Consider the following 27,784-nt stretch of genomic DNA (forward strand, 5'->3'; position numbering starts at 1 on the left):
TAGGGCCCTAATTACATTACAATGACAAATATCAATGGTGACAACAGCAATAACCTACATCCTTTAATGGCTGTGCTGGAAAAGGAGTTTGGGCCCCACGCCATTATATTAGACTCAGTTTCAAAACATAGGCCATTAGAAGTGTGTGTCCACAGTGTTATTGGCTGATCGCTAAAGCCCAGTGGAAAGGCCTGTAAATAAATGATGCCTCCCTAAAGCTGGGTCCTGTGGGACAAAAGAGGCAAAATTAGATGACCATGGGAGCAGCAGTGTTTCCGAGGCAACTTCAGATTTCAAAGTGAAGAATGACCTGCTTAATTTTATGAAATCACACACACACCCCACCCCCCCACTGCCAATTAGCCTGACCATGAAAATCCATTGGCATGACAACTTAAAGAAATTAAGAAGTCTTTTAAACAAAAGGAGATCTTTAACGAAAGTTTGGAAGGTTTCTGCCCTCCCGTTTCTGTTGTGTGTGTGTTAACCTACGTGATTGAGTAAAAAGACTCTTCTCCTTTTTACATTTATTTTTAAGAAAATGTAGAATTTTTTAAAAAAATAGTTGCTCAGACTTAATACAGCCTAGGTCCAAAATTTTATTTCACCAGATGAATAAGTTTCCTTAGAGTAGTTTTTATTGCCTAGATTATGTAGGCGAACTAAAGAACTCAGTTTTCTTATGTGCCCACACATTTTTCAGCCCTCCTAGCAAGGGACTATTTTATTTATGTAAACAACATAATGAGGAAAATATGCTTGGCAGATGGTTCTAAGCATTAGAATCATCAGTTTGGTCTGCCCCAAAGTGTCTCATTATCTTTTATTCTCTCCCCCTCCACCTCTCCCTGCAAAAAGCTTAACAACCAAATGCCTTTGAGATGCTGTACTTTCAGCCTGGTGAATGCTACTCTATTTTCTTAGCTCACCCTGGAATTTCACCCCATAACCACTGTGGTATGTTCGTCCAGGTGGAGAGTGGTTTGGTGATTCCCATTGCAGCTCTTCATGGTGGCTTAAGCATTCTTAAAGGATGGCTAAATGCTCTATGGGGCCAGTGCAGTAAATTAAATCAGGTCAGCACAGTTGGGTCCTTATTCACTGCCGCTTATTGGTGCTGGGTTTTTGTCCATACTGTTAGGAATGCAGGCTGGAATGGAAAGCTTAGGTTTGAAACTTCATGGTGAATTTGTGTTTTCTTTTGGCTGGTAAAGTTTTTAAGGTGCTGGCATTTAAAAGATTGCATAGCTACACAGTTAGAAGGGTTGCTGATGAAAGAAGGAAGCCTAGATTGCACAAGTAGAGTGTCACTGTCATTCTGGTAATGACTTGGCAAGAAAAGGCATTTTGGGCCTCTCATAAAATGAGGAACTGACCCTGGATGGAATTTAAGAATGTCTTAGGGATAGTAATTGCTTTACATTTTCTGCCTTTCAATTCTTCTTAGCTCTCTTTCCTCCATTCCATCATTAAAATATAAACTATTTTGTATGTACGTGTATTTAAAAAAACTGTGTATTTATACATCACAAAATATACAGGGCACCATCTGAAAAATACAAATTAAGATAAACATTGGTAAAACTGTGGGTAACTTTTTAAAGAAAACATGTAGTGGTGGTTTTTCTTTTAACTTACTGTAGCATCTTATTGGTTTAAAATGTCTGTACTTATAAAAATTATTAGAGAATAGACTGTTCTTTGACATTGTTGGGACTTTTGCATATCCACAGTAAAAAAAAAAAAAAAAAAAAAAAAAAAAAGTTCCCAAGGATAGTTTCCAGATACATACAGATTGCTTTCTGCTAAGTGCAATAAGATTTTAGCATATCTCAACCTCTGCACACTGAAAACCTTGGTAGGACACATTTGGAAATTTTTATGGTTGAAGAAAACATTTTGTTCTCCAAGAATCTGTAAGAATCTGAATTAGCCAACTTTTTTGGGTTGTTTGGGTGCTGCTGTTTCAGAAGTTTAGGGTCTTGAGTTTAAAATCACAGCACCAATGTTTTTAAAGCAAAGGCCACAAATATAGAAATCCAATGATTTGCTAATTGATGGAGTTGAGATGTAGGAAAGAATGTATCTTTACTTATCTAAATTCTTAAGACTTAGAAGACTGCAGGTTTTATGGAAAACATTAGTATGAGCAAGGGTCCTGGTGAAGGCTGTTGAAAACTGATTTCCAGTCATGGAAATTAAATTCCATTTTATATTGCCCTGATGCTTGAAGGTTAACTTTTTAAGATGAATGCTGGTTAATAAATTGTGCTGTTAATGTGGCACTGTTGTCACTGCTTCCTTTTAATGGGCTTACTGATGAGATGGTTTTCCTCTTCCTTAGGAAATATGCCAGCCAAATTGTAAAGTATGTTTTAATATCATCCTGTTAATATTTCGGGAATCTGTAACCAGCTGACTGTTCTCTTTATTGCTTTCCTTTCCCTTATTTTTTGCAGGCAGAGATTGTCAAGAGGCTGAATGCTATCTGTGCACAAGTCATTCCTTTCCTGTCCCAAGAGGTAAGGTAGTTGATTTTAGGCACTGGACTAGAAGTTGCCATTTTAGTGGTTTTGCAGAAAAGGGATTGTAGAACTGACTCTCTGGCCTTGCCAGTCTCTTGGTGTTTGTATTTTATTTTCATTTCTAAGAAACAGTGTTCTCACTCCAACTTGTATACCTTAGTAACTTTCTGTGGGATATAATTTAAATGTGTTTACATAATGGAATATTTTCTAGTTGGGCTAAGCAAAATTCAGTTGTTAAAATATTTTGGTATCTTTGTAGTGTTGCTCAGAATTATGCTTGTTTGTCATAATGGTACCTAATAGGGTAGATTGAAAAATTGCCAGGAAAACAGGAGCTTACTCTGTACTATTGTCATTGGGCATTAAGAATTGGCAGAAGACATATCAAATGGAAAGACTTTTTGTAGTAAACAAACTAATGAAGCTTTTGGCTAGCTACTTTTAAACATTTACTTCTTGTTTCCTGATTAAGTCTTTATATTATTGTGCTTTTGGGAAAAGACCTGCAAGATGAACTCATTGAACTCGTTTCTCTGAGTGCCACTTTTCTCAAAATTAGGCTTTGGTGGTGGTAGGCTTAGCACATTGCTAAGGCCTGGCATGCGGCTCACTAGTTCTCTTGCTCACCTACGGGGGAAGTGCATGCCATCAGCAAACAGGCACAGGTTGGAATAAAGCGATGCATTTCTAGTGCTTGTTGGCTTCCTTGTGGCTTTTTTTTCTCTCTCTGCTTACTTTTGGTAGTTACAAAGTTGAAGGGAGAATACTGGAAAAAGATAATTTTTTGCTTCTGGATTACTGAATGCCTTCATTTGCTCAGGTAAGATCCACTCTAAGAAGGAAGGAGCTAATGAAATATCTGCATGTCTTGTAGCCGCAATACTTTGCGCTGTGGGCTGAGAAGGCACAGAGGCACTTTTCTTCCTACCCTTTCAGTTGTTCTATAAGTGCGTTGTGTCACTGCTTTTCAGGAGAGAGGTTCATTCACCTGTTTGCCAGCGGGCATGTGCCGATGTTATGTGGCCAGTATTTGAGCCTGCATGTGTATTATAGATATGCAGATTGCTATATATGATTTTTTTCTTTGGTCTGAACTGGGTTAGACTTGAGTAACTATGGGTACCCTTCATAGGTATATACTGGGGAGGGGGCACTCATATTCACAAATGTTGTTGACACTCTGAATTCACATGCTCTTTTGGGTCTTGATAAACAAAGGGTATGTTGTCTTTTCTCCTCCTTTAGCTGTGACCACAAAGCCTACCACCAGTCATGTCCCCGTTTGCCTGTTTTTACTTAGGATTTGCTTATGACTAGATTAGATGGCTTGGTGAATGAGAGTCAAGGGGTGTATTTGCATTTCTTTTGGAAACCTGACTGCCCCCTGCCTGATCCAGACTAGTGTGTATTTTTTACTTTAAGCAGCTCTGCTTTATGGAGATGGAGAATGGGAAGAATGTGTGACCCACAGAGCTGTAACCAGGCTGGGGTGTCATGTTCTAAGGTGACAGGGAAAAGTTCGAATTATCCCTGGGGTGGTATTAGACTTTGGGCCTCTGTAGACTTTGGGCCCTGTATATGATTGCTGGTACGGCTTTGGTCTCATCAAATTTCTGCAGGATCTGTGGGTTATGTTCAGAAGTAGAAGGTTGTCTTGGGGATGTTGATGAAGCTGATTTGCCAATGAGTTGTTTTCCCACATGAATTATGTTGTTTGTGTGAGCAGGCCCAGTGGGAACAGAATGTATAATGGTAGTGGTGCTGAGCAAGACTGGACTGAAATTAATTGTCTAAGGAAGTTGTACCTGTAGGTGAAAGCCATGGGGAGATACTGACAACTCATTTGCTCTAGTCTAGGAGGAAAGGTGTCATACTTAACTGTTGTCATACCACTTAACTATTTATTTCCCAAATACTTTGACATTTCTTGGTTGAAATCCTTGACTCACGTATAATGATTTATGCCAAGCTTGTGCAACCCCAGGGCCTGTGGGCCACATGTGGCCCAGGATAGCTTTGAAAGTGGCCTAACACAAATTTGTAAACTTTCTTAAAACATTATGAGATTTTTCTTTGCAATTTTTTTTAAGCTCATCAGTTATCGTTAGTGTATTTTATGTGTAGCCCACATAAAATTGGATGTGTGTGTGATTTCTTCTTCCAGTGTGGCCCGGGGAAGCCAAAAGATTGGACACCCGTGATCCATGCCATGGTTTTCTAAATGCTAGTTCTGTGTATATATTTTCTTTTGCTTACTTTGGATTTAATTTACTCATCTTTTTCTAGTTTCCTAAGGTATGTGTGTATCTTTTATTGTGTGAGACACAAACATGTTTGTTTCCTTCAAATCAGGGCATCTCTGATGTTTTTTATCTGAACGTCGTCCACCTTGTTTCTTCTTCTGTGCATTCTGTGAGCACTGGACTCCTTGCTTCTGCCCTGAAGCCAGATGGACCATAATCTGGAGGGAGGGGAGGAGCAGGTTATTAGAGGAAGATGAATTCTATTTCCTGTCTCTTCAGAGGCATGGAAAATCACTCTTGCATGGCTGTGAGCATCACTCTGTGCCAGGACTGAAGGCTCTTAATCTGATCTTTTAACACCGGCTCTCTGTGTGACAGTCTCGCTACCAAAACGGCAGCTGCTGCATTAGAATTTATTTTAAAATGTTTTTATTTAAAAATTAAATGATCATATTTAGGAAAAAGCAAAACAATTCCTGAAGAGTAGTGCATAAGCTAACAGAACATTGGCTGGAGCGATTGTGAGCATCTGAAGTCAGGCTTTTTGGAGTTTGACAGGAACAAGGGGTATATTTACATACTGTTAGATGAAGTCTCTTTTTAATTTAGCCCCCATGTGTTGATTAATATACCTGCTTAACATTGCTTGCGTCTGGTTTACCGCGTTTTTTTAAACTTAAAAAAAATTATATAGTACTGAATGATAACTATTAAATTTAGCTTTAACTTCAAGACTTTTTCTTTTTAGAAATGAGTAGTATAATTGTGTTCAGAAGTACTTGAAGTGTGTCTGTATATAAAAATCACAGAAAAATATTTTCATATTAGAGTTTGCTAAAACATTTAAAAATATTAAAACCAATATATACTTTAATAATGTGCTGTTGCACTCACGTACAACTACTTCCAGCGTTAGAGGCATTTGACAAAGATATTGCCAAATCTTGTCATTAAAAGTGAGTACTCATCACTTGGAGTTCATAGAATTTCACAGGATTCTCAATATCAGAATTTAGAAAAACCTTGTGAACCCTCATCTGTCCCAAGCTGTTCTTTTCTCTCACTTCACTTTTTAGCTTTTAGGAATGGATAAGACTCAAATTTATTCTTCAAAAAGCCATCTCAAGGTGGTAAACGGGAAGCTCTTTTCTTTCCCTATTTCGGTCTCATTTGCAGGGAAAGAACTATAAATATCAACTCTGAGTTGGCAGTTCCATAAACAAGAGATGCCAGGATGATGACAGTTGGATCTGGGTCCTGGCCTCCCTATTACAAATCGTGTGGTTTACTCTAACCGGGCTAAGCTGGGTGACCTTTAGCAAGTGATGTGCCTCTCTAAGCCTCAGTTTCCTCATCTGTATGATGAAGTTAATCATAGCGTGAAACATATCCAATGTCTGTGAAGATTACTTGGGATTATACCCAGGTAGCTTAGCACACAATAAGCACCTACTGCCGTTGACTAGTGGGATTAACTACAGTAGCAGCAGTGGAGCTCTGTCTCCTCTTGGGAGGACCTAGAACCAGCCCTCCCTCCGTTTTCTAATCATTGCATTTGGGAAGAATGTGAATTGATTATCTTCCTCTCTAATGTCCTTATAGAAGAAAAAATGAAAATTAAAAGTGAACCCAGGGCCTTGAACTAGCTAAAAATCTGTGTTTTTGTTTCCATTGGCAATTTTGGGATATGGCTTATAGACCCTTAGACCTCAGTGGGTCCTTAGTAAAACTGAGGATTGCCAATAAATATTGTATTGCTTCCAGTATCCCAGTAACAACTCCTCCTCCACCCCCCAATTCCAGGAACATATCTATGTAGAGAGTCTAAGGTGGACCTAAAACTCTACATCACTGTTACACCCTGGCAGTAAGGGACAGCATTTCTGCTAATTTAGAATTGGGCTAGCTCTCCCTCTTCACTAGCTTTGTGTTGCAAAGTTGATCTCTCTAAGCCTTAGTATTCCTGTAGAATAAGGAGAGTAAGCCCACCTTTACCATGTGTATTATATGTATCAAAATGTAACAGACTTGGCATAGGGAGTGCCGTTTCCCCACCTGCTCTTTTCCTATTTTACTTCCAGGGAAATAGATTCTATTTCAGGTTATTTGGGGTCCTAAGACATTTGGAAAGGAATGACTTAGTAAAAACTGGGAAGAGTTCAAGGTAATATTTCAAACGAGCTGGCTGGCAGTCTTCCTGCAGAGTTAGCTAGGCCTTGCAGCTCCAGTAGCTGCTTCCAACGATGGACATTTAGCTCCACACAGGTTATCTTTCAGGAGGAAGGGAATTTTTTTTTTTTTTAAGTAAACCAGTAGGTATTTTTCTTAACCTGTTAGATTAAGCAGGAAATATTGTGCACTTAGTTGAGGACCTGTTGGAGGATAGTTGTGTTTTTTGTACTCTTGTTTCCCTATAAGGATCACTTTTAAGATAGGGTATGTTTCACAGTGATCCACAAGGTGTTCCTAAGATCTTTGAGAACCTCAAACTCTTGAAAAGCAGTAGGTCAGTAGGTGAAAAGTTTATTACGTTATAGTTGAAAATCATTCTCCAGGGTACAGTTGTATTTTTCAGAAACTTGTCGCTTCAGTAACAAGGAGCACATTCATTGGAAGAGCCACGTTAGGCAAGAGGCAATGTAATAAAAGCTGGAGGTCAGCCAGACCCAGGACTAAATCTTGGCTCAGCCACTTGCTTTCTTTAAAATGTGGAGCAAAATACTTAACTTTTCTGGGCTGCAGTTTGCTTATCGGTATAATGGGATACCTGTACTGTAGGATTTTTATATGAGGATTCGTGACAGTGTAAAAGGACCTCACTGAATATTTGGCTGCTTTAACAGAGATCAAAGGAACAGTGGTTTTTTCAAGAAAAAAAAAAAAAAGCTTGTTTCTCTCTCATGTAATATTAACAGTTGACAGCGAAGCCATCTATAGCTAATTTGGTGACTCCATGATATTGTGAATTCGGTTCCTTTTATATCGACGTTCATCATCCTAGCACCACTGTGTCTTGCCCCAGCGTCGGCTGGCAGGAAAGGGAAAGGAATGGGCAAGTTATTTCCTTTTAAGGTTGCCCTCTTTGCAGTGGCCAGCACTTAGTTACCTGCCCACAGATAGTTGTAAGGGAGATACAGAAATGTAGTCTTAGCTGAGTGACCATTATGCCCCCCTAAAACTTACACCAGTGTAAGAGAAGGGATATTGGGGGACAACTGCCACTTGCTTCCAGACATAATGCTATGCACAAAATAAAAATTATGGCTATTGTTACTGCTAATGGTTTATCTTTACATAACAAACTCTAGCTTTGACTATGTAATTAGCACATCTCATGTTTTTCAGTTACATAAGATATAAAATAATGCATAGTTCTTGTTATAGAAGTCTCTTCCTTACCATTCGAATGTTGGAGAAGAGTCACCCATCAGGTATTATTTATCATTCATACATTCATAGGGGATGGAAAAGAACCTACATGAGCAGTATGGCCTCTGTGGACTGTCTATATTTGTGTTTCTTATGACCAGTGGCTTCCTAATTCTCATTTATTAAACTCATGGTCATTGTTACCTTTAGAGAAATGGCATTCATTTTTAACCTTGTTATTAGCAGACTTGTTTCTAGTCACTGGGTGCCAAGGAGGATGGACATTTTCCTCCTTCTCCACTCCTGTAATTCCATGACTGTTTTTTTTGGTGGTGGTGGTTGTTTTTTGAGTCGAAACAGAAGCCGAGCTGCTCAGAGGCTGATGGAGGAGCCCTGCAGGCTAGTCCTCACAGCAGTGATGAGGAGCACACCTGGGGGCCTGCACTTGCACATGAACGGAGCTGTTTTTCCCTTGCATCAGTTATTTTAAGAAAATATTGGTTTAACAATGAAATAAAGAAGATGTTATTCTTTTTACAATATTTAACAATAGTTCTCTGATCATTAGAATATTGAGAATATAAAAGGGAAATTAGAACCTAAAAATGGAAACCTTCCATTTTTATACTTATTTTACCTGGGGAAAAGGGAACTTCCATACCAACCTGAATGCTTTCTGGTGCAAATTTAATTTTAACTTAAAACTTGGTTTGTATTGCCCTGTTAGCTCTTCTAACACGTAGTACCAAGTAGTGTTTGGGCACTCTCCATTGCATTTATTTGGTAGAAAATAATAGTCAATTACATAATAGTGATAATATGAGTTTATTTGAATTATAAATCCAACAGGCTAGAAAAGCTAGTCACATCAAACGATACATAAACTCCTGTTTTGGACATGCCGTAAATTTGGTCCATGTAATTTGATGGAAAACAAGCCCCTTCTACTACATTGTGATATATGGGTATATCTCAGATGCTGTTTACTTGGGCACCTCGGTTAATATGGTACTGAATTACTTGGAGCCACATTTTGCATGTATAGAATAATTGTGAAATGAAAGTTGAAAAATGTGATCAGTCACTTTCATATTGTGCCTTCGGGAGGAAATGAAGAAAATACAGTGGTTATATGCACTGGTGGAAGTGTTATCGCCTTACAGTCGTGCCAGGTTAACTTGTCTTATTGCTTGTTAACTTTGCGAGGAATCAATGGCTTGTGATAACAGGTTTGATATAGGAGAGCATGGTTAAAATTGCAGAGATCCCCTGGCAAGCATGCAGTGACATCCCTAAGACCATCTTCAGAAAGGGCTCGTGTTAAGTGCCAGCAGCCTGCACGGGGCACGTCTGCTTCCCAGTTGGAGCCATTTTGTCGGTCTTGGTAATATGTTATGACAGTGTCATATATCGGAAGAATGTCCTAAAATGAATAATAGACATGGATTGGGGCTTCTGGGGATTTGGCCCAGTTTTCTGATTTTCACATTAGGTTGTGGGCATGGATAACTTTTCATTTTAAAAATATATATTTTCTCATAATACTGAATGAGCCATCAGAGAGCGTAATTCTGTCCCATATTCCGTGGTTGACTGATTGGCTTGCTGTACCTGACCATGTATTTTGGTGACAGTTGGCTGCTTGGTGAGATTCATCTGGTGGCATCATGGCCTGTTTGACCTCAAGAAGTGAAAGATGATTCTCAGGAGGTAGAACTTTTTTCCTGTGGTTTAAATGTGGGTCTCTATCCAAAGGCAGCAATGCCAACCTTTATCTGTATGTCTCAACAAATTAATGAGTGTTTGAGAACTGACTCATTTATTTGACTGTTAGTTAGGTAGTGATTAGATTATTATTAGTGGAGCTAAGTTTGAAGGTACCTTGAGTAGAGCTGCATTGTCCAATACAGTAGTAGCTATGTAAAGTTGAATAAAATTAAAAGTTCAGTTTCTTAGTTACTCTAGCTACATTTCAAGTGCTCAGTATCCACCCATACGTGGCTAGTGGCTGTCGTATTATTAGCACAGATACAGAACATTTCCAACATTGCCCAAAGTTCTGTTGGACAGCAGTGAATTTGTAGAGCTTACCTATCTGTGAAGAATGCCCTGTCCCCATGTAAGTGAGAGTGGAGAAGGCAAGGCCAGGTAGGCAGTCAGTAATGTGCTCCTAAGAGCTTTAATCCCATGTTCCACAGCTAAAATTGTTTGGGAAGCCAGGTATACTTATTTACTCTCTCTAAGCTTTGTGGTGCTGAGATAACCTGCAGTTTACCGGGTATTTGCCAAATTAAACCTGTGTTTGTGTACGTGTATGTATGTGTCTAAGTAATATCTAAAGTAATATCTGATTTCTTGGGTGACTGTGTTGGGCTGTTCTTGCATTGCTATAAAGAAATACCTGAGACTGGGTAATTTATAAAGAAAAGGCTTTATTGGCTCATGGTTCTGTAGGCTGCACAAGCATGGCACCAACATTACTTGGCTTCTGGGGAGGACTCAGGGAGCTTTTTTTACTCATGATGGAAGGCGAAGTGGTGAAAGCAGAAAAGGAGAGAGAGATTGAGGGGGAGGTGTCATACACTTTTTAAGGGCCAGATATTGTGAGAACTCACTCTCTGTTGCGAAGACAACATCAGGCCATGAGGGATTCACCCCCATGACCCAGACACCTCCCACCAGGCCCCACCTCCATCATTGGGAATTACCATTCAATGTGAGATTTGAGTTGGGACAAATATGCAAACTGTATCAGATTAATGTTTCTTTGAATACTGTATAGGAAAGGCTGATTTGGGGAGATTGGGTTAAATTTAAGTTGATTTGTACTAGCAAATTTAATAGAGTTGCTGAAAAAGGCTTTTAGTGGGATTTTTTATCCTGACTTAGCAGACATGGAATGACACTTTCACTTGAATTTGATCTGCTTGGCCATACCTGGAGTATTGTGCACTACAAGGAGACTAGCCAGAAGGATGGATGAGTGGGCTAGAGCCCATGACACAGAGAAATTGTTGAGTGACCTTAGGATGGTTAACCTAGAAGAGATAAAATTGAGAACATGCATTATGCATTTTCATATACTTGGAGTGTCAGTCAATGGAGGAGAATTTAAAGACAAAACTGGGTCCAGTGGGGAAGAATTAATGGCAGGGTAGATTTCAACTTAGTATTAGGGCTCATTATCCCAAAATGGAAAAAGCTTGTCCATGAGGTAGTGAATTCCCTTTCACAGGAGGTGATCAAGGAGAGACTGGTTAGGGTGTGACAGAGGAGATTGATTCATTGGATAGAGTAGTGGCCTTTGGGCTGTGGTTGGTACTGTAGTTCCACCATCCCAATCTGCTCAGCCCCGGCAGTGTTTAGAAATTTGCGTGCTTTTGGTGATAGGGAGAGTCTTTTGTTGATTGGTTGGTTGGTTGATTGTTAATAGTGCCTGGGGTACTCTGGCATCTGGGTCTCATGGTCTCTAAAGGCCTTTTCCAGTTCTGAATTTCTATGAGTGGCTTCTTAAGTACATGTGGCTAATGGCTTCTATTAGCCAAAAGGGCATTTGGTCCAAGTTTGGGCCTAAGTATCTTTCACCCTAGAATATTGCAGCCCTCTAACTGTTCACCCTTCAATCTGGTTTACCTCTCTGCCATCCACCTTCTTTACTTTTCCCAGATCCATCTTACTCAAATGCAGAACTGATAGCACACATCTGCTTAAAATTTTTTAATAACATCTCATTTCCTACCAGGATAAAGTCCAACTTTTTTGCATGTCATGCAAAGCCCTTTGCTGTTTGGCCTCCTCCTGTCTTGCCAGAATTCATTTCCCACTAATACTTGGTTCTTTAAAGCATTCCCATGCTACACTCATGTCTTCATCCATTTTCCTTTATTTTTCTTTGTGTGCACACCCTTTCTACTTTAAAGTGTTCTTGCTTATGTGTCTTATCATACCCAAGAAGGCCCTATGAAATTCTACTCTGCTTGTCTGCAGCTGTGTCCCCTACCTGCTCTCCCTCTTCCAGCCACACAGACATTCTTGCTCTTCCTATAAGGCCCCTACCCAGTTCTTTTCCCTTTGCCTGGAATTCTTTTATCCTCATTCTTCATCTACAGAATTCCTGGAAATCCTTCAGGTCTCAGTTGTCAGGTCAGCTTCCTAAGGGAATCTTCCCCTAGCCCCAATATTAGATTAAGATATTTCCCTGATAAATGATTGCATAGCATCCTGTAATTTTTCTTATGGAAATTATCCTCTAGTTGTAATTATAGAGCCTTTTGAGCATTAATTCACTGACTGTTTTCCTTGACAGAGTTTAAATTCTATGAGATCAAAGACTATGGTTCTTTTTCCCTACTCTAACCTTAGTATCTCCCTACCACAGTGCCTGGTGCCATAGTAGGTACTTAATAAATATTCGAATGAATGGATGAAAAAAACAAAGCCTTCCCAGATGCCGCGGGAAGTGCGCTGGCCATTTCCTCCTAAAACTTCTTTCTGTTTTATATCCTGTATTCCTCTAAGATGTGCTCTGTATATGAGTTCATCACGTGAGAAGCAGGGCCATTGGTCTTACTTTCACCTCTCCACATGTTGGAGACTTTAATTAATATTGCTCATTATGAGAATCCTAGTTTATTTTGTTTCATTTTATATCTATCTCTACCCTTATACTCTTTTACTACCCCCGTCAATATGGGGAGTACTTTTTAAATGTTTTTTTAAAATTTTAATTTATAAAATTTTGAAGCATACTTTAAAAGTAGAGAGAGAATATACTGAACCTACAGGTACCCATACTAAACATTGGCAGTAATCAGCATTTTGTCTTTTTGTCTCATTTATTCCTTAGGGGAGTTCTTTTGTTTTTGTTTTATTTATTTTTTTTTAATTCTGAGGTGTACTGTAGCTTTTTATTACGGTTTTTTATTAGAAGTACTGCATCTGTTGCTGTGCCCTAAAACATTGGCATGACAGGTATTCTCATCATAATACCTTCTGAGAAATATATATTAAACACCTACTATACACATATTACTGGTTTGTTAAGGTCTGCTTTTTAGCAGGCTTTGTTGGACTTATAAGCTGGTATTATTTTAGTTTCTTATAGAAAAAATATATTAGTACTTTTTCTGAACAAATGCCAAAAATAATTTTATGATGATGGAAGTAAGGCAAGTGATTTAATGTACAGAATTTCATTTTACTGGCCCTTTCCCCTGCAACCATGTTTGTATTGCTTAAATCACTTTTTTAAAAAAATTATTTTTACTGAGGTATAATTTACACACCATAAAATTCACTAATTTTAAGTGTATGGTTCAATACTTTTCAGTAACTTTACAGAATTGTATAACCATCACCACAATCTAAGCGTTTTTTTTATTTTTAGAATTTTTTTAAAATTGTTAAGTACAGCATTTTAAAGAATAAATAATTGGGCATTTGTTTTGTCTCTTCAAAATCCCAGTTAGAGGTCCCCTCTCTTACCCTTGGCTTACTAATATGTTCTTAGTGGCATTTCATTTGGTGGTACTGGTGGCGCATTCAAACAGGACACTTGTATCTGAGTGAGCAGCTGGAGCAGTAAGAATGACAACACTGTTGCTCTCTGCAGATTGGCTGGACCCACCACTCTGGTGCTAGTGCTGGCTTGGTGGCTGAGGGAACAAGCAGGAAGTAGAAGAGGAAATGAGATGTGGGTGGAGTGGGAAGAGAGGACAGATTGGGGAGGGGAGGGAAAGTGGAAGACAAGGCAGACATAATGGGAAAGCCCTCATAGTTCTAAGAAGATGTGAAAAACTTGCTGTTTTTTTCTGAGTGAGAGCTTACTTGTTAAAACCCGAAAATGGGGGAAAAAAAAAAAAGCCTCCTGGGTCAGTTTACGGGAGTACTTTGGGCTTCCTTGCATATTCATTTTTCTCTTTTGTATGTAATCTTTTGACCCTTCTTCCTGTTTGGGTTTTAATTTTCTCACCTTCCCTGGTGGGTGCTTCCTCAGGCTGTGGTGTAATGTTACATGGTGTGGCTGAGTGAACTAATATGTTAGGGTGTTTCTGGTGCTTTCAGAGCAACACAGGGGAGGAGGCATTGTTTGCCTTAGGGAGCTTCTATTCAAAAGGTCCTTAAACAGTGAATGATTCATGGGTTGTAAGCAGAAATAGGGAAGTAGAATTCTGAACTGCAGGTAAAGTTCAGATACTGTATCAGCCCACAGCCATTGCCATCAAAAAGGAGAAGCTGAATCATGACTTCCATTGTCATTTTAGCTTTATAGCAGGAGTTTCTTTAGGCTGTCAGAGTTATGGCTCACTGGTGTGTGTTTCCGGTTTTCTGAAAAAATGCACTTGATTTTAATGCCAGTGCAGAAAGATATCCCCTGCTGCCTAAGGCATCTTTGCACATTTTAGCAATTGGAATCTAGTTCATGAAGCAAGTGTTGAACAGTCTTCATGCTAGAATGGCACTAGGTAGATGTATTTTCCATATCTCTGTCTCATGGAAACTATTCTTTGAATACTTGCAGGTAATATTTCAATAATAGGGAGAATTGGTAGAGTAAGAGCTTTAAAACTTTTGTTGAATGAATGAATGCGTGAGTAGAATGAATGATACCTGTGTTGGATGTGACTAAGTGTGGTCCTTTGTTTCAGTTCCGAAGTTTTAAGTTTCTTTTAAATCTATTTCTTTTAAGATTTAAAAGAAATACCTGAAGTTCTTAAACTTGAGTTCTACGTTTTTGATCGCTTTTAAATATGCAGCTCTTCATGATAGGAGTTAAAACACGAACAATTTGCACATTTCCAGAAGAAACATGTTTGTTGCATTCTGTATGTCCTTCCGGTGTCTATACTAACCGATATCATTGTTGAGTATAGGAAAGTAAAAGGTGGAAAATCCCATAAACATTTCTATCCTACTTTTTTTTTTGTTTTCCAAGTACTGCCATTTCTCACCATCTAGAGAATCAAATTGTCTTAAATATGAACATGAGCTCTGTGTTTGGCACATAGTAAGTGCTCAATATACATACATGGTCAGGTTGGCTTTAGGGGAACCTGAAATGACAGTTGCTGGCCATTTTATTGACTGTGCCCTTCTATTCCTTCTAATATTTTCAAAATCCCTTAAGATTTTTACTTGCTTCAGAGAAAGAAATTTTTTTCTTCCATGTTAGCAAATATTATAAGGAGTAAAAGAATGGAATGGACATATCTATAAATAGACATATATAAATATCTATACATTTATCTATAAATATATATATCTATAAATATATAAATATATATATCTATATATAAATATATATTTATATAAATATATATTTATATAAATATATTTATATAAATATATAAATATATATTATATAAATATATATATAAATATATAAATATATATTATATAAATATATATATAAATATATAAATATATATTTATATAATATATATTGATATAAAATATATAAATATATATTTATATAAAAATATATATTATATAAATATATATTTATATAAAAATATATATTATATAAATATATATTTATATATATTTTGGGATTGCTTAAGCTCCTGCTTTGAAAATGGAATGCATACAATTTAAAAACATTAAAAAGTATATAGTTTAATAATCAGAGTCTATTAAAAGCTTAAGATTCAATGGTCTATTATTTGACATTTTTCTTCCCATTAGTCATAGACACAAAATACACATTTCTATTAGGAAACCAAGAGTGAAAACATCACATTGTAAATAATTAAAGTCGTTTCCTTTTCCACCTGGCCTCCCCACTCCCCTTACACAGCTCAGAGGTGGAAATAATGGTCACCCTAGTTAATCTCAGTAACTATATTTGAGGATTTTGGAATGGGGGCCAGGTGGTTCACGGAGAATTCCACATTGAACTGATAGCTCTTTGTATGTATTAAGCAGTGTGGTAGTTGAGCTTCATACTCATCTCAAATAAGTGAAGAAAGTTAGCTAAATTTCTCAACTGAAATTAACCAAAATAAGACTCTTCAGATTTACAGAGGAGTACTTGTTTCACAGCGCAGTTCCTTTGGTTCTTCATTCACTAAACCAAGTTGAAAGAAACCCAATAAGACTGATTTTAAACCAAAATTGACTGTAGATACTAGAGTGGTCAAATGTTTTAATGGGAAATAATATTTAGATAATATTTGGAGGGGGTAATTCTTGTAAGCACTTCTGTGTCTAGATATATATGAGTGCCCCCATACAGAGACTTCCATGCTACTTTTTCTGTACAAAAATTACTAACATCAGTTCTTACTTATTCTCACTGGAACTGAGTTGTGGATGGAGGGATTTTCCTGTACTGTCCATCCTAGTTTTTCTAAGAAAAAAAATTATCGTACACTTTTGTGGGCTTTAGTTTTTCTGTTGGATTTAAAAGAAATACCTGAAGTTCTTAAACTTGAGTTCTATGTTTTTGATCTCTTTTTAATCCCTATCTCATGATAGGGGTTAAAACACCAACAATTTGCACATTTCCAGAAGAAATACGTATGTTGCATTCTGTATGTCCTTCCGGTCTCTTCGCTAACCGTTATCAGGAGAAAATTTAAAAATAATTACTTCCAGGAAATAATTTTTAAAAATTTTAATGTAGATAGCAAAGAGAAAAGGGAGTGAGTACAAAGAAAGCAAGTGGGATGGATTCTGTTTTGTTTGTTAGTACTAATAGCAGATGGGTGGTCCAAGTGTACCATAACTTTTAAGTGAAATTTAAGCTGTTGTAAAGGAGCATTCTTCATGGGGTCACAGAGATGGTACCTGCAGTTGGATGCCCAGTGACTCCTCAACTTTGTGGACCCAGATGTACCCTAGACGTCTAGTCATCCATCACCTCAGGCTTGTATTGGAAACCTGGAGATCCCCAAATGCTGTTTTGCATGTAACTGAAGTTAGAGGACATGTTAGGAAAAGCTGTTCTTGACTGAGTAGAAAACAAATAATTGTATTCTGTTTCTGATCTTCATTTATAGCACCAGCAACAAGTGGTGCAGGCTGTGGAACGGGCCAAGCAGGTGACCATGGCAGAACTGAACGCCATCATTGGGGTACGTGGCCTTTCCATTTTAGCTCTGATCTTAGTGTTTGTCATCAGCTCTCTCGCTCTCTCTTTTTACATTTTGTTCCGCCAAAGGGGCAAAAAGCAATAGATGACTACAAAATGAAATTAAGCACTTTGCCTTCAATCTCCTATGAAATTTGATGGCTGCCTCAGAAACTTTGGATCACATTCTCACCAATTTAAGTGGATGTGTTCATGAAAACTCTCCTCTAAGGAGACTGGATAGCTCTTTTTCATATTTCTTTTCTTTGCAATCAGCTTTTGTTGCTAACCTAGGCCAAAAAAAAAAAAGGAGATATAGATTGCCCTGATGTTAAAATGACCTGGTTTCTTTTTTCTTTCCTTGAATAATCATGTAGAGTATCTTACTATCATTTTTAATGAGGTGTACATTTTCACATCTCCCGTTCTACTTATTCTTCCTTCCCCTGTCATGAGTGGCTCTTATGGGTTAGTGTCCATTTGAAATAGAAATAATAGATGAACTACACTTTATTTTTAAAAAAATCAGTGGCCCATTTAGAAAATCCTTCCTGGCAATAGTGGCATTAATGTTGCATAGAAATTGTGCTGGAATTCATGGATTTGGGCAGTCACTTCAACTCTGCTTATATATGTATGTTTTTTTTTTCTCAGATTAGTGTAACAGGCAATAAAATAATGTGCTGAAACTTAGAAATAATAATAAAGGCAAGAAATCATAGCTGTAAAGAGCATAATATTCACCTCTCTATTTATGCAGATTGTACAAGCAGTTCCTTGGGTTATTCTAATGAAGACACTACAACTGTACTTTCCTCTTTCTGTCCCCTCCCAAATACTTTCTTTTGTGTATAGATTATACACAAAAGTCTTTTTTTCTGTCAGTGTATCAAACACAGTTCGAAATGCTAATTATTTCATTTACTTTCATTAAAATTCAAATTGCTGAGTGAAGATGTGGATAAGGGTCGCCTGATAATCAATCTGAAGTGAAGATATTGCTTCAATTATTCCTCTGTCTTTTAACAAGGAAATCAGAACTCTGGGATCACTGCTGATGTTGAGGGCGCAATAGTCTGATTGTAGCTTGTTTTTTAATGGGCTATTTGGAGCTCTATTTTGTGTCCCTCTGACCAAAAAAAAAACCAAAAAAACAAAAAAAACCTGGTAGGAAATTAGCAGATGTAATGAATGGAAAAGAGTAACCTTTATTTCCTCCAGAGTGCCCCTTGGAAACAAGAGGCTGAATCAGAAGAAGCCATGTAGAATCATGAATAATGTTTGTCATACATTTTCTGTGATGGGCAGGGGAAGGGACGGATAGTAGAGACAAATACATTTCGCAATTGGTTTTCGTTTCCAGAAACTCCAGGAAACAGCAGTATATTAAATTTTTAAAAGTTGAGAAAGGTTTAATTTTAAAGTTAAGTGTGTGTGTGTGTGTGTGTGTGTGTGTATGTGTATATATATATATGTATAAACCAGCTGTGCTCCATTGAAGTGTGTGCACAAGTGCAGGTGTTGTATTCACTGTGGATATTTTTGTTACCAAATCTTCCAGGGGTCAGAAGGGATAGAACCTACATTTCTCTACTGTCTCTACTGTTTACCATGGAGAGAATGCGCAGAGCGATCCCTGATAGGAGAGGTTGCTGGGTCATTTTTAGCTTAGTGTTTACTGTTTGTATGAATGGCTGAAATACAGATAGCCCTCCTGCCTTATGTGTGATTGGCAGCGTTTTCTAGGAAAACAGAATGGATTATTATTATTATTTTTTTCCTTTTTTTGAGTCTTTTAATGACTGTACAGTGGAGAGATTAAGCTAAATAAAAAACACTTTGTTTATGTGTTGGATGTTGCTTAATATGAGGGAAGATATAAAATCACAACAAGTTCCCTTCACTTCACATCAAGAATATTTTTAATATTGTTTTATATTTATTCATTTTTATATACTTTATTTGGAATGGGATGGCCGATTGCCTTTTCTTGGGGAAATGAGGATTTATTAGACTGCAGCCAAGTTACTGACATATTGTGTTTATATGTATTTAATTATTAAAATAAAGCTAACTTAATTTTGTGACCTAAAAACTTAAAGAACTAACTCAGCAGTACATGCTGTCAAAGCAGCGTTATGTGCTATCAATGCGGCATATACTTGGATATAGTTGGATATAGTTGGATCTGATGAGCCTTCTAAACTCTTGGTATCTGAGCAGAAAATGGAGTCAGAAATCACATAATCTGACTATTGCGGAAAATAGATTGCAGAAATAGGAAAACAAACCCAACAGTTTTAGAGAACCACAAACCAAGTGAGAAGGAAAGAGCTCAGTTACAAACTCACTTGACAAATTTTTGCTGCTGAGGTTCTCTTTGTCTTTTTAGCCATGGTAGTGCTTGCATCCAGTAGTTTTTGGAGTTGTAACACTGTAGTATTTTAAAGGCACTTGCTGTTCTCTGTCCCTTGAGCATAGATGGCTGGCTGAGTTGGTGGTATTTTGACACACTACCAAAAACAACTAGGGGTCAGTTTTTAGATTTTTGTTACTTGGTTTTTAGAATGTAGTCAGCAGTGATTTTCTGCACTGAAGGAATGACAGTTTTCCTTTGAGAGGCAAAGAACCATCTAAGCTCCTGCAGACCCTCATTTATTTGTCACTACATATGTGTCTATTTTATATGTATGCACACCATCCAGACAAGAGCAAATGTTCCCATATTTAATGAAATCTGATGAAGCACCTTTTTAACTCTGCAATATTATTCTACCTTCATTGGTAAATGAGCCAAACGAGTGATCCGTGCAGTTTAAATGCAAAATGCTGAAGTGAGCCCGAAACCTGGAGAGGTGGCTGTTCTCTTGACAATAAGCTAATTGTGTTTAATGGAATGAAACACAGTTATAATGATTTCTTTCACAGGTCATGTTCAGTTTAAAACTGTTGATAGATTGAAATAAGTTAAATATCATTTATCTTTTATTTATAAGGAAGAAAACCAGGAAAATTCCTGTGTTGGTTTCCCATCGTTGATATTTTGTGTTTTGTTTTGAATTGGCGATATTACACATTTCCTTCAGGCCTTCCCCAAGTTCCCTCAGTTGGGCTAGGGGAACGTTATGGATCTAGTTTGATTTTGTCATGTGTCCTGCTAGCCACTGTGTTTTTAAATTAGAATCTCTGCGAGATCACACTGTTGGAACAACACACAAATTGTAGTTTTAAATCAGTAATATGATCTAATTAGAAATGATGTTTTCATTTCCTGTATTATTAAATTGAGTCATCTGACTATCTTAAAATGCTTTTTAAATCCATTACACTATATAATCAGTACATGCTGTGTGAATGTGGTTATGCTTAATAAAGGAGGCTGACTTGGAACCTCATAAGAATTTCACCAAAGAAACTACCATTAAGAAAAAAAGTTTAGTCAGTGTGAATAGTGGAAAAGAAAATGTTTGGCTTATAAAAATAGACAATGTGGTTCCTTTGGAAACCCCCTAACCCACTTTTTAAACCTAATTCTGAGGAAAAAAAAAATGATAGAAATGTATGCGTTTGGAAAAAAGCACACCCCCATCCCCGATAAACCCTTAGGAAACAGGTATGCCATGGTGTTGTAGGAATTGCAGTTTAGCACAAGAAATGCTGAACCTCAATTTTTAGCAGTGACATTTTAATGATAGGAAGTCTGCAAAATTATTTGCCATCAATTGTGAAGGCAATAACAAGCCTTGGTGGTTTTTCACACTCTCTGTGTTAAGTGCTTTCAGAATGACAGCGTAAACTGTGTTAGAGAACTCCAAGGAAGTAAAACTGATTAAAATGTTCATGCTTGAATGGTGCTGATGGAATAGTTCATTTGGACTTTCTCTACCTCCTGCAGCTCAAGCTGAAATATTAAAATTCAGTGGATTTAAATCTCTTTCCTCTCAGCTCAGGAAAAAAACATTACATTTTAATAGGTTTTAAACCCATAATTCATTGGTTTGGAGCAGCACTATTAAATCTATTTAAATATTACTTGTATTACTAAGGAAATGATTTAAATGACTTTGCCTTTACCATCCTATGTGTTTGAGTTAGTTTAAAAAAAGAAAGACAATACCTTTGCGGTCCCCCCCTTAGTATTTTGTTTTCTTGTCCTTGTCATATGATTGAACCTTAAATGTATGTGTGTGTGTGTCTGTGTGTGTGCGTATATGTATGTATGTGTATGTGTATGTGTGTGTGTGTGTTTTCTACATTGACAACGTGGTAAGAGGGTCTTGCAGTATGACTGTTTAAAAATGTATGTCTCTTCTTTTCCGTTATAGATTTCAAAACTGCCATTTTAACTTTCAAAGGCATTTGGATGAGCCACCGTGGTCATTTTCCTTGTATTCTTTTTAAACAGTTTAGCCATTAGGCAGAAAGGGAAAGATATAAATATGTGGGTATATATAAAAATGTGTGTGTGTGTGTTTCCCTCCCTTACATTGCAAGTGTAGGAAATATACCCCTGTGGATACATGGCCTCCAGTAACACACAACTTGAAATTAAATTTTAAAATTTACGTTTTTTTACAAAAGTATTCTTCCTGGGCCCACCGTGTACCCCTCAGTTCCTTTCTCTCTAGCCCTTGCCACTACAACATGTTTCCTACAGCCTGACAGCACCTCCAGTCAGCCATAGCGCGAAGTGCTTGCTTTCCCCCAGTGCTTTGTGGGAAACCTTTGTGGGGAATCCACCCTTCACTTACACAAGCACAGCCTGGAAAGTGCAGGAATTACAGCTGCATTGGGTAACCCTGAATCCCACAGGGAAACAGAGTTAGTGGAATGCTCCCCGCATTCTCTGGGGGAGACACCTGTAAGATGCCTTCTATGCTACTCCACAAAAGGTTCCAGTAGGATGGAGCTTCAGTTGCCCACAGTAGTGATAGGCTAGATAATACATGTTTATTTTGAGTTTTCTCCCTTCCGTGGTTCACTATTCATAGGCCCATACTCCTGTTCTGTGATCATTTCAAAATTACCTGCAGCCAAGCCCTCTCCCTCCACTTTCCCGGCAGACACTTAGGATTTGATTTCATAGGCCTCAAGCTACTTAAGCGGGCTTTACAGTGTAGGTAGGTAATTGTAGTCATGTACTAGAGTCAGGGCTTGTTTTCTGATGTGAGTTCTGTGCGTAAAACATATTTAACAGCTCAACTGTACAACTCAGCTTTTGTGTTATTTTTTAAATAAATATTTTTCAGTAAACTTAACAGGTGAGCTTCTCTATCTTGTTCTGCTTCTTGCAGCTGATTACTATTGGTATTTTCTAGATGTACGTAATACAGAATGAAATAAAAAATGAGCTATAAAATAGATTTATCAGAGATTGTTATTTCAGCTTTGTTACTGTCTTTACTGAATAGTGTGCCTGGAGCTTAAAGGCTTTATAAAACATGCTGGCCACTGTCTGTGTCGTGTACACACACAGCTTGCACTATGGGGGAAGGGCTGGCTTGAAGATGCACTCACTTGGAGGGCTTTACTCACCTGCATTCATCAAACACATGGCAGGAAAACCAAAGCAGTTTTACATCACATTCTTTCTTCTTTATCTTCTGTGGGTGTGCCTGCCCCTCACTCTTTTTCTTTTCTGAACTGGTTCATTTGCCATGGAGCAGGGGACTACATTATTGAATGATGTATTCATAATCTAATCTTTCTGCTGTGGTTTGATGAGGCTCTAAGAGGCAGTAATTTCCCTTCTCTCATAACAAAGACTCTCATATATTTAAGTAATTTAAAAACTCTGCCTGCACTTCAGAGACGCCCAAAAACCACTAGGTAAGGAATAGGATTTCTGATTTGTGCTTGTGATGTGCTCTCCGTTATTTTCTATGACAAAGCTTCTCTGGAAGAAATTTCTAGAAGCCAGTCTATCAATCCTGTCACCTCCAAAACTGGGACTAGCCAGCAATGCTACAATTTTTCTTTCTGTTTGGAGCTGAGCCATCCTTTCCTTTTCCCCAGTGAATGCACTTCCATCGCTGTAGAGTTGAGTTCAAAGTGTTGTAAGAGTTGCAGAATGTGTCTGGGTAGATGTATCTGAGGAAGGGATATGGGCATTGGCTTCCACTGAGAAGAAAGTAGTTCTCCCAGATCCACAGAGCTCGGCAGGCTGAGCTTATGCAGAGGTCTGAGGAATGGTTATATAGAAAAACAGACTAAAACAGAGAATAAGGCAACCTGCAAGCTTGCAGTTCCAGAGTGTTACCCCATTTTATAGGTTGTTTTGTTTTGGTTTTGTGTCACTTTTGTAATTCTCTGATGATTTCCTGCCAGCAATGTTTCCACAAGCAGCATCACCAACTTCCATATAGTCAGAGACCTTTTTCCTTGTGGTGTCAGACTGCTTTGTGCCCCTCGAAGCTGAGAGGGAGGGAAGAAGCATGGGCTATGAGAGGCAGTCTCACACCAAACAGGCAACTAAAGGGTTATTGACAGTGGTTAACTGTCAAGCACTTAGGTGAGGTTTTTAAGGACTTTTGTAGCCTGTTCTCAAAGCTCCCTAAGAAACCAGTTTGGGAATCCTTCTACCCCAAAATGCATGTGTAGTCTTAAGTGTTGTCCTTAAGACCTTTTTGAAAAGGTTAGAACTCTTTAGTGAATAGCAAGAGTTATTTAATGATTATGTCCATTCATTCATTCAGTAAATATTTGAGTACTTTCACCAATATCCTATTAAAGGGGCATATTTTATTTTCATTTTGAGTGATATTTTAAATTGTCTTCTGAAATATATTCTGAAATGATCCTCAAGTTACATTTAAATCATTCTATTAAAATTTTGGTAGCTGTCAGCTTGCTGGTATTACATTGTACTTACAAATAATCAACTTTTAATTAACGCATTTTAATTTCAATAAAGCTAGTTTCCATGGATAACAGAGTAAAGAGAAACAGTTAATAAAAAACATAAGAATGAAGCTGCATACATTTACAGATTTGTATTTTTTTATATTTGCAGATACATTTTCAGATATTTGGATTAGGAATTTAGAAATTCATTATTGATATTCTCTATTACATCAGATTTAATGAGACGTAATCTGCAAAAAGTAAAATTTACCCTTTCCAGTGTGTAGGTCTTTGAGTTTTGACAACCGAATACAGTTGTGTAACTGCCACCACAATCAAGATACAGGATAGTTCCCTCCACCCCAATCCCTTGTTACTCTTTGTAGTCAGTCATTTTTTTCTATCCCAGCCCCTGCCAACCACTGAAAACGTACGTGTCTTCTTCCAAAGTGAGCCTTTTTGACAATGTTATGTAAACGGAATTATATATCATGTAGCCTTCCGAGGTTTCTTCTTTTACTTAGCATAAGGCATTTGTGATTTGTCCATGTGGTTGCTCATATCAGTAGTTAGTGCCTGTGTATTGCAGACTGATATTCTATTGTATGGATATACCAGTTTATCTGTTCACTCCTTAAAGGACAGTTGGTTGAATAAAGCCACGAGAAACATTCTTATTTGGATATTTTAAGTAAGTGAATGTAAGTTATATCTTTTGGGTGATTACCTAGAAGTGGGATTGCTGAGTTACATGGTAAATGCACGTTAAACTTTCCAAGTAATTGACATACTGTTTCTCAGAGTGATTCTACTATTTTGCAGTTTCACTAATATATTACATGTAAGAAAACCTTTCCTCTACATCTTTGTCTGCACTTGGAATTACAGGTTTTTGGGAGGTTCTTTTAGCCATCCTAATAGGTGCATAATAGTACTTACTGTGTTTTTTATGCATTTTCATAACAATTAATGATGTTAAGTGTCTTTTTTGCTATCTCTGTATCTTTTCTGATACAATATCTGTTCAAATCTTTACCTCTTTTTTTTCATCAGTCAGTTTTATTTTATTATTGAGTTTTAAGAGTTCTTTAATTTTCTGGATTTTTTTGTGTATTTTGTAATTCTCCCAATCTATAGTTTAACATTGTCAAAGTTAAACTTAGGCTTTTTTTTTCCTTTATGGACTTTTGGTGTTGTCTGTAAGTAATCTTTGCCTAACTGAAGACCACAAACATGTTATTCTGGGGTTTCTTGTAGAAGTTTTACATTTAGGTCTATGATTCAGTTCAATTTTTGTTTATGGTAAGATATATGCATTAAGTTGAGGTTTTTTTTTTTTTTTTTCCAGAAGGACATGGATTCAGTTTTTCTAGCACTATTTGTTGAAAAGGCTGTCCTTTCTCCATTGATTTGTCTTTGCACCATTGTTGAAAATCAATTAACCTTATACGTATGAGTCTATTTCTGACTGCTCCAATCAACTGTTGCTGTCTCTTTTGCCAGTGCTATACTGTGTTGATGACTATAGCTTTCATTATTGATGTTCTCCATTCCGTTTTGCACTTGTTCTTCCTGTTCTTCCTTGCCCTTTGCAGTACTCCTCAGCACTTCAGGTCTTTATCATCAGTATACTAAAGACTGACTGATAGATGAAGGGAAAGGGTCTAAGCTCAGTATAAACACTTTCTCTCATCAGAAATGGTGTCTGCTCTACCTCCTAACATTTCTCTCAAGGTTGAGCACATTTTTCCATCTCCTCCTGGTCCAAGTAATGCCTTTAGCTAAACTCTTCCAGCCTCTTCCTGATAGGCTACCATGTTTCTGCATTTGTCTTTCTTTCATTCTACACACAGCAGCCAGAGTGACCTTCTTATAAAATAGAAATAGGATCTATTGGTCCTCTGCTTAAAGCCACAGTGAGTGTGGTGGTGTCGTCTATATATATGAGACTATATATAGTAGCTGAGACGCTACTCGGGAGGCTACAGGATCACTTGAGCGCAAGAGTTCAAGACCAGCCTGGGCAACAGCAGGATTTCATTTCTAAAAAATTTAAAAAACAAGCAAATGAAAAACCCAGGAAAACCTGATGGCTGCCCCTTTTATTTAGAAAAAAGTCTGAATTTCTAACCTTGGCCTACAAGATTCTTCATGAGCTGACCCCTCTTTCACTGGCCTTTCTGCTGTCACATACCACTCATGTTCTTCATTCAGCTGTCCTTAAGCCACTTTGGCCCCTTTCTTCTGTCCTTGGGTCACTCCAAGTGTGTTCTCGACTGAGGGTTTGTGCACCAGCTTCTCTGTCCTCTGGATAGCCCATCCTCTGGATCCTAGAGTGGTCTTCCTTATGCCTCTTTTCAGAGTGTCAGCTCAGATGTTATTTCCTGAGGAAGGACTTTCTTGGCTGGCACTCTTTTTACTCTTTGCTTCTAATTCATTCTCTGTCCCATTAACCTGTTTTATTGTCGTCATTGCACTTAACCATTGATTTGTGATGCATCACTTTCCCTTGACTAGCTAGTGAAATCTCATTCACTTTTGTAGCCATGAGGCCTAGAGCGATAGGTATCTCATAATTTTCAATACGTATTTGTATGATAAATATTCAGTAACTATTTGTTCAATAAATTTGCAGTAATTTGTTCATAATAATTTTCCATAGATGTTTGTTAAATACTGTGCTCTGGGATATTTTCTCATTTGGATATTCTCCGTACAATTTTGAGCCAAGATAGAGAAGGAAGCGCATGGACTGGTAGAAAATATACAGTTCTGGGTTTCACTTATAGTATGATATTAGGAATTTCATTTAGGTTTTTTCATCTGTAGAATGCAAGGCTGGAGCTGATAGCCATTAAAATGCTGTCTTGTCTAATGTTGAATGGTTGTGTAAGCCTATTTATTTTGACGTTAATGGAATTTTTATTTTAAAACTTGGGGTCCTTTTGTGTCAGTTATTTTTCTAGGTTTATCACCTCCCTAGGCTTGTATTCTTTTCCTGAAAAAGGTAACTAAATATAGTAGACGTTATTGAATATTCGCTCTGTGTTAAGCATTTACATGCATTACTTTGTTTAATCTTCACATCAACCTCATGTGGAAGGAAATACTGTTCCAGCTTTACAAATAATGAAACCAAGGGCTTTGAAGAGGTAAGTCATTTTCTGAAGGCCACACAAAAGAGGAGTGGCGGAACTGGGATCCAAACTCCAGCTGACTTCAGAACTCACACATTTAACCATTATGCTACACTTGTCTCTTATTTGTTCTCTTGACTCTGTTCTTTCTTTCACACTGTCATCAATAATCTCTTTATCTTGAGATCCACTGATAGGATTGTCCAGCCAGAGCTCAGTGTTGGAAGGAAAATGGAAACTGGGTATGCTGGGTGCACATACTAAGTGGTTAGTCTGAATTGTCTGAATTATATTAGTTCCACAGATCAGTTGGATACTCTTGACTCATACGTTGTTGCTTCCTGTCTGTTGTATCTTACTCTTATGAACAAGAACTGAAAGTTGTTATAAACACAGCTGTTAAGGCAGGTGTTTTAACCCAATGTCCTTGGATCTTCTGGAATTTCATGCTTGGGCATTGGGCTGTCAATTAAATGCCTGAATTGCTTGCAGAATTGCCTCTGTGTGTGTGTGTGTGTGTGTGTGTGTTTGGGGTTGGTAGGAGAGGAGTATGTATAGTTTTTGGAGAAGAGTGTTCACAAAGGGTCCTGTGAC

General features: G+C 37.6%; 1 protein-coding gene across 30 annotated transcripts in view; it reads left to right on the forward strand.

The window, feature by feature from the left end:
• LOC101153990 (transducin-like enhancer protein 4) overlaps window positions 1-27,784 on the forward strand; it is a 154,881-nt gene that overhangs the window by 38,602 nt on the left and 88,495 nt on the right. For 13 of the 30 annotated variants that reach the window (XM_063696477.1, XM_063696479.1, XM_031014593.3 and 10 more), the window contains 2 exons: window positions 2,460-2,522; window positions 17,140-17,214. The exons of 2 other annotated variants lie outside the window; for them this stretch is intronic. In XM_063696477.1, the coding sequence (XP_063552547.1) occupies window positions 2,460-2,522; window positions 17,140-17,214 (138 nt within the window). The remainder of the gene's footprint in view (window positions 1-2,459; window positions 2,523-17,139; window positions 17,215-27,784) is intronic. 15 more of the 30 variants (XM_063696483.1, XM_063696484.1, XM_031014596.3 and 12 more) reach the window with 2 other exon arrangements.

Source organism: Gorilla gorilla, chromosome 13 (assembly GCF_029281585.2).
Source record: "Gorilla gorilla gorilla isolate KB3781 chromosome 13, NHGRI_mGorGor1-v2.1_pri, whole genome shotgun sequence".
NCBI classification, from domain to species: domain Eukaryota; kingdom Metazoa; phylum Chordata; class Mammalia; order Primates; family Hominidae; genus Gorilla; species Gorilla gorilla.